The following is an 8,197-nucleotide window of genomic DNA, read 5'->3' as shown; positions in this document are numbered from 1 at the left end:
CGGGTCCATTTGGTGCCATTTGTACACTCTTCAGAGTTACATAACCATGAGGGTCCGTTTGGTTCCTATAACTATCAATCGTTTTAGCTATAAGGGCCCTCTGAGGAAACCCCCCTCAGGGACCCCTGGGGGTCCCTGAGGGGGGTTTCCCCTATAGCTAAAACCACTTGGCTAACCACTGGGTTTAGCAGAATTGATGGTCGAAATATATCAGGAGCAAAATTGAAACAAGGCTCCTGGAGGCTTTTTGTGTTATTCTTCTAGCCTTAATGTCTGAGCGTTTACATTTATGACTAATAAAGTATTCAATCAATCAAATTTAGCATACCAGTAGACCATATTCGTTTTTTCTTCTTCTTATTATTAGTTTTACTGTGCTGCTGTTTTTTTCAAACTTAATAAAGTATTTAATCAATCAAACCTTCATTTCCATGTTCAGATTTGTGCTCTTTTGCTTTGCTTTTGATCTCATTCACTTTCACTTATAGTGCTTTTTCTACTGTGTCATCCAATCAAAGGACAAATTGCCTTAAAAAGTTTGTATTGTGAGTAAATCCCTGTGACATAGCATCATCTCCAGCAGGTGTACTTATACATCAAGCTGCCTCATGCTACAGAAACAGGAGATAGGCTCCTGCCCCCTATTGGCCAGATTTTCTCGGCAAGGCTTACTTACTTACTGGTTAAAAAACAAATTAACTGGCCAGCAGGCTAGACAAAAACAAATCTACTGTTTTTGTTAACCATCATTCTGTCAAATAAAAAAAGGATCATGTTTAACTTATTTTCCGCATGTTGTACTGTAGACTATTAAGGGGGTTCAGCAGCCCTCATTTAGTCATTTTCTGATATTAGACCAAACTAAATCCAAACATGTGTAGAAGACATGTATTTATGTGTGCAGACTCACTGATACAGTAGAGTCAGACTTCTACCTGAATCACCAGGAAGTGAACAGAAGGAATACAACTACTGCTTTAACCCTTTGAGACCGGGAACGCATCTGTGTGTCATTTTAAGATTTATTTGGCTATTCAAAAATAGCAGATATACAAGCTCATAGCGCGGCACTGAGTGCCGCGCTATGAGCTTGTATATCTGCTATTTTTTTTGAAAAATCTTTGGATCTATGTATTTTTTAAAGCGAACATTTGTAACTTAAATCTTTGCTTCTGGTTGATTCTACAAATGTCTTGGTATGGCCGTGGACCCCCATCTCAAAATATGTTGTTCCAGGGACCCCCCAGAAGTTGTAAAAGAGTCTCAAATGTTCGCTTCACATTTTTTTTCAGAAATAGCAGATCTACAAGCTTGTAGATATCTTACAATGAGCGTTCCCGCTCTTAAAGGGTTAACTACAGGGTTGTACTGAAGGGAATAGGAATGTACGACGGAAAGGTCACCGTGCTCTCTCCTCTCCTCCTCTCTCTCCTCCTCATCCAGTCTTCAGTAAGACTTAACTGACTCCCTCATGCTGTTCTGAAAGCCTTGTGTAATAGAAAGGTTTAGCAGGAAGTATAGAAAAGTGCTCATTTAATAGATGTCAGACGGCTGGAAGTGTTCTGGGCTGAACATAATGTGACGGACAGTAAGGTACAGTGTGTGTGTGTGTGTGTGTGTGTGTGTGTGTGTGTGTGTGTGTGTGTGTGTGTGTGTGTGTGTGTGTGTGTACGCGTGCGTACGCGTGCGTAAGCGTGTGTGTGTGTGCGTGTGTGTGTGCGTGCTTATATATGCGTTCATGTGATTGCACATGTGACTGTATACCTGGGTGTGTGTGTGTGTGTGTGTGTGTGTGCGTGTGCGTGTGCGTGTGCGTGTGCGTGTGCGTGTGCGCGTGAGTGTGCATGTGCGTGCGCGAGTGTGCGGACACTGTACTGCAGACATTCTGTAAGACATTTTGCTCTAAACATAAATGTTGATCACAATAAAACAGATCACAGCAGATCTCAGTACAGTGGTTCTCAGTGGCTGTGGACCCCCATCGTGTCAGGGACCCCTGCCTGTATTTACAAACAGCTGAATTAAAGAACACATCATTAAGCGTTTCAACCTCGTTCTGCAGGGGAGACTAAATTAATTGGCATAACGACTAGGAAAGGGCAAAAAAAAAACTAAAACAAAAACAAAACATGGAGTCTGAAGCAGACTTTAGCCACTAGAGGCACCACCGACCGCGCCGAAGGTTGTAAAGTCTGGTTCAGCCGGCTCAACGCCGTTCGAGTTACGTCGCAATAAGGACAGAATGGTAAATCACCTAACCCACTATAGTCATCAACATGTGATGTCACAGTCACATCCGTACCAAAGTCGTCACACATGTGTCTTGGGAGTCAGGATGCGTTGGAACCAGAGTGACGTAGAGAGCTCTCTCCTGATTGGACAGAAGGGAAGATAGAGTGTAACAGCAAAGGAGAGGAGTGAGTTGACGCTGTGTACTGTACTGCACCCCTCCTCTCTGTCCTGTCACCCACTGGGTGGGACGGTCCTGTCACCCACTGGGTGGGGCGGTCCTGTCACCCACTGGGTGGCCTGCTCAACGCTGCAGGCCCCGTTTCCCTGCTTGATAATATAACACAATAATGTGTCTGTTATACCACTGACTGCCTGCAATGTGGCCCAACATGGGACCACCCCGATGGGACCACTCTGCCAATTAGCTTCCTCACACAGTGTCAACACTCTCAGCGTGGTGCAGCGCTACCTGGAGCAAACCTTCCCTATACTGACTCTATACAGTATACGTTCAATATCTCTCTCCTCCCCATCCTCTCCTCTCCTCTCCTCTCCTCTGTGAGCCCCAGGACATTTGATGAGTGAGCTAATCAAAATGCACAAATATGAACCTACAAACACACACACACACACACTACTCCATGCATGCACGGGCACTGTTTGTTTTAGCAAATGCGTATAAAAGACATGCACGCGCACACACACACACACACACACACACACACACGCACGCACGCACACGCGCACACACACACACACACACACAGCATAGTATCAGACGCAGACCAGTAATTCTCAACCTTTTTCATTGCAAGGACCCTCGGTTTTACGTGCATCAGACCACGGACCCCCACAATTTCACGATTATCTCCGGGATCCCAATCTATACACTTTAAAGTCCCCTGGTGTTAATTTAACTCAGAGAGAGTGTACAGATGGAACCATAAATGCACCCTTTTGGGTTCCAATTGTATACACTCTCAGAGTTAAAGACCCTTACGGGTCCATTTGGCTCCTATACAGTAACTATCAATCATTTAAACTGGGGAGCGACCTTGGAACCCCCCAAGAAAAAGACGCGTGGGAGCGGGCGGGCGTCCCCCCCACCCCACCACACCGTACCGTACCCCGCGTTGAGAGCCGGTGGCGGTAGCCTTGTGTGTTTAAAATAAATATGTGGTTTAATAATAATCCTAGATGAAGTGTACTGGGCTGTCAGTGTGTTAATTAAATTCTGCAGTCATAAGGTGAGCATGCTGCTTGTATTGCAGAGCTTGTACTGCGGGTGTCTCTCCTCGCACCTGGCAACCCCCATTGTGCTTCAGACAGCCGCGTTGTTATCGCGAGGTCAGCGGGTTCGACAAGAGGCTTAAGTGGAGACAAGAGCCTTTAACACGAATATAAAACCATCAAAGTTCAAGTCTAATCCCCCAGTCAGTCGGTCGGTTGGGTCTGGTCCGCGCGCGCGCGTGTGTGTGTGTGTGTGTGTGTGTGTGTGTGTGTGTGTGTGTGTGTGTGTGTGTGTGTGTGTGTGTGTGTGTGTGTGTGTGTGTGTGTGTGCGCTGCTGGTGGATAAAGCTGACTGGTAAAATAATCTGGGTTTATACTGTGTTTAACGTTGGGAAGCATGCAGCAGACAGACAGAGACGATGCAGAGGTTTCGATGTTTTTTCCCTGGCATTACAATTCGACAATGATGCGGCTTATAGGATTTATTGGTGGTGGAATAATTTTTTGTTGGCATAAGCGATATTTTTAAAAGATGCCCTAAGCGTGCCTCTTACGTGTGAACATTTCTTTCTAATAGTTTTCTTTTTTTTCTTTTCTGAAACGTGTAAAATAAAATTAAATAAAAAACACTGAAAATGAACTTTACAATTTCACTATAAACACAGTCTAATCAACATAAAGTCGAATTTTAAAAATAAATCCATGGGCTGTTCTCTAGAGTTTCCTCGGGCTGAAATACACAGAGGGGAACATTTTTTGATAAAGCAACGAACAGCCTCAAAGACTCTCAAAGTAGGTTATAGAGAAAAATATTCAGCTGCATAAACTTTAAGCTGGCAAAACATAACCAAATTATTATTTTAAATCGCCTGGACAGTATATAGATATGTTTATTTTTTTTGTATTAATTCTATTATGTCAAAAGAATTGTAGAGAAAATAAATGTATCTAAATACTGTCCATAACTACTTTAAAGCAGAGTAGATGACTGTATGTGTAATGTTAATGAAAAGGTACGGTAAGGGGTCATGCTGCAGGCTGGGGGAATTACACTGTGGGTTTCAGCACCACGGACAGTTCAGGGCGAACCCGCCGTGATCTCTGCAGTCAGAACCACGGAGAGCTCCACTGAAATACAATGTAAACATAACGCCGTGATGTTCAGGACCGAGGACAGCTCCATTGTACTGGAATGCAGAAAACCCTCTTATGAGTGGCATGTGAGAGTATAGGAGTTGTAAAAAAGGCCAAGGACCGTACATTCTATTCATCTCACACTAAAAGTCAATCAGTCACAGAAATCATGCGCACTAAATTGAGGAGAAGACCGTAGTAATTAATGGGTGAATTAACGAGAATACAAATTGCCAGAAGACGGTAGTAATTAATGTGTGAATGAATGAGAATACAGGCTACACAAACCACACCTGATTTTAAAGTTTCATAAATACATTTTTAGGCCAGAGGCAACCCGCCAACAAATCAAACACCATGACCCATGAGTACGCGTTAAGTGATACTGTAATGGGGTCTATTTAACATTTTAATTGACACAATCATTTGAATAATAATGTGAGTGAATTAAAATGAAACATGTGTGTGATTAAAGGGAATATAAATTCATATTGACACTGACACAGCCAAACAAAATCAGCTAATTGTATTAAATGCAAAACAATAATTAATTCAGTTAATTCATTTAAGAAGGCTAAATATGTATAAATGACTTTGAGCTATAAACACCCCAACAAACACTACAAAACAAAACAATGCTGTAATAAAATGTGTTTCCTAATATTCACATTCATAGGCTATAGCCTACTCGGAGCCAAATAAAGAGAAAAGGAACATTCTATTTTTGTCGTTTTGGTCTTTATTGTTTGATCTTAGAAGCTGTCCATCTGTCTCTCTCTCTCTCTCTCTCTCTCTCTCTCTCTCTCTCTCTCTCTGCTCCATGCATGTGATTTAGATTTAAAAACATCTCGGGTCAACGGTTACCTTTCAAAGTGACCCGCTTTATCTGCAGTTTGCACGGGTTAAGAAAGATGAACGCCTCCGTTCATAATGACATAAACATTAATTCGTGGGCCAATGCAGGTCAAATGTGATATTCGATATACCACTCGTTTGAAAAAAGAAAAAACAAACATGAAAGAGTCAAATTGTTGTCATAGTTTCCTTCAATTATAATCTTGGTTTTCAAAATAACAAAACGAGAAAAAAAGATAGATAGATAATTCACCTCCAGCTAAAAGTCCGTTTCTACTAGAACACCTGGTTTAAAATGCCAAGAGTCTTTGTAGTTAAACGTCTAATATGGAACAACAAGGCTACAAGCCCTCTATAGTCACTATGTGACTCTGTGTCTGTTTCAATTCATCACTCAAGGGAATCATTCAATTTGAAGTGAACGGCAGACCTGCTGTGTTTGACCTGAGAGGAGCCTTTTTCCGTTTGTTAGGGCGCCCCCAAGAGACGTGTCTATGAATAGCAGCACAGGCAGACAGTCTGGCTGTTAAAGTTTAGTGAATAAATCCACTTGGTTATGTGTCTGTGGTTATGTGTTCAGTTTGCTTAAAATGCTGTTGCTTATATTTTTTTAAACAGTGGTTCTCAACCTGTGGGGTCTGGGGGGATGGGGGTTCCAGGGGGTCCCCAGCTAAATGTGTTAATATAGCATCACATTCATTTTAACCACTTCAACCTTTTATACTTTGGCTATTCAAAAAATAGCAGATATACAAGCTCATAGCGTGGCACCGAGTGCCGCGCTATGAGCTTGTAGATCTGCTTTTTTTTTTTTTTTTAATCGTGAAAATGTGTGAAAATCTTTGAACAATATAGTATTTTTTAAAGCGAACATTTTTTAACTCAAACCTTTGCTCCTGGGGGGGGGTCCCTGGAACACAATATTTTGAGATGGGGGTCCGCGGCCAAATACACATAATTTTGGGGGTCCTTGACATGAAAAAGTTTGAGAACCACTGCTTTAAAAAGGCATATAAGACTGGCTGACTGCTGCACTAGAGCGCAGATATGTGGCTTTGTTTCTCGGAGCGAAAACGCTGGGTTTTCCTGGGAATGTTGATGGAACATCCAACACGGGATGCCGCGTCTCAGCAGATTATTACGCAGTGGGTATAATAGTATATTATATATGATTACGCTCAGTACGACCGCTGTACGAGTTTACACAGACCATGTGTGACGGAAAGTGACCTTAAAATGTTTAATTTGATCCTTAATAAACCACATTGCTGCTTCTATTGCTCAGCGTGTCTGCCTGCCTGCGTTCTGAGGCTGAGATCAAAGGCTCATAATATGAATAAAGCTTTAGTCGATGCGGTGAGATTTTACGCAAGGTTTAAAACATACGTATAGATATAAAACCAGAAGCATTTGAGAAAATGGACACAGTAACGGATAAATTAGCCAGTATAAAATACCCAGTGTTATGCCAGTGATACAATGTGTATTAAAGGGGGGTTTAAATGAGAAAAAGAGGATAATGTCCTCTCCTCCTACACAAATTGTGTGAGTGCTCTGATCTCCTCTGCCTTTTATAAAGTCTACATTCCCGCTGATCATAGAAGCATATATATATATATTTATAGGATAGTTCCGTTGAACTAAGTGTAAATATATGGTGTTGTCCATCAGGACCACGGAGAGCGCCGTTGAAATACACCTTTTAAAACGTGGGTATCTCCTGTGAGGCACCCGGTTGGCCTCTGTGATTTTACTCTGCTGTTTAAATGCACTTGGAGAGATGAATGGATGAATTAAACTCACCAGGTAGATGAATGGGTGAATTAAACTCACCAGGTACAGAGGAATAGAGATGAATGGGTGAATTAAACTCACCAGGTACAGAGGAATAGAGATGAATGGGTGAATTAAACTCACCAGGTACAGAGGAATAGAGATGAATGGGTGAATTAAACTCACCAGGTACAGATGAATAGAGATGAACGGATGAAGGTAAAGTAACTCACCAGGTACAGAGGAGTGAGGAACAACACGGCACAGCAGCAGGTCACCTGCATCCTCCAAAAGATCTAAACAAAACTTCCCACAGATTTCTCCTTCCTTCTCGCAGCTGGCGTTCTCTCGTCTCTCTCTAGCGGACCATAAATCCACTCCTCGGTACGATCCGGATCCCCCCCGTTATAAGCTTCACAGGACGGTGGTCGAGGAGAAGGAGACCCCCAGCAGCCGAGACACGCAGGACAGGAGAACTCTGATGCACCCCATCATGATGACCACGGGGAGGAGGACGAGATGATGGAGGATGACACTTTGGAGACGGAGGAACGCGACGGAGGACGCAGGGAGAAGAAGAAACGGGCTGTTATTGCGTGAGAATTAATCCACAGATGAAAAGTGAAGCTCTTGTCATCATAGTTCAGAAGAGGACGGGGTGGAGGGTTATGGTTGGAGGTTGAGGAGGGTCTGAGTCAGGATGATTTGATTGGATCGTCTGGTGTTTTTCCTGTCCTCTCCTCCGCCGAGCTATAAGTTGCCTCTGAGTCTCCTCCGGTCCTTTGTGTGGAGGATGGAGACACAGTGGAGGTGATTCTATACTGATGAATGAATAGTCTGGAGCTCCATACAGCGGGCAGGCTGCGCTGCTTGCTCTCTCTCTCTCTCTCTCTCTCTCTCTCTCTCTCTCTCTCTCTCTCTCTCTCTCTCTCTCTCTCTCTCTCTCTCTCTCTCTCTCTCTCTCTCTCTCTCT

General features: G+C 43.0%; 1 protein-coding gene across 1 annotated transcript in view; it reads right to left on the bottom strand.

The window, feature by feature from the left end:
• Positions 1-7,508, bottom strand: part of LOC311062419 (neurexophilin-1) — a gene marked incomplete at both ends in the record, with an annotated part of 70,357 nt that extends 62,849 nt beyond the window's left edge. Inside the window, one exon of the mRNA XM_084081444.1 lies at positions 7,458-7,508. Coding sequence (XP_083937570.1) covers positions 7,458-7,508 — 51 coding nt within the window. The remainder of the gene's footprint in view (positions 1-7,457) is intronic.
• Between the last annotated feature and the right edge of the window lie 689 nt (positions 7,509-8,197).

This window comes from Gymnoscopelus microlampas (genome assembly GCF_963454915.1).
Source record: "Gymnoscopelus microlampas genome assembly, chromosome: 15".
Taxonomy (NCBI): Eukaryota; Metazoa; Chordata; class Actinopteri; order Myctophiformes; family Myctophidae; genus Gymnoscopelus; species Gymnoscopelus microlampas.
The sequence above is the reverse complement of the archived record's forward strand: the minus strand, read 5'-3'. Positions and strand labels throughout refer to the sequence as shown.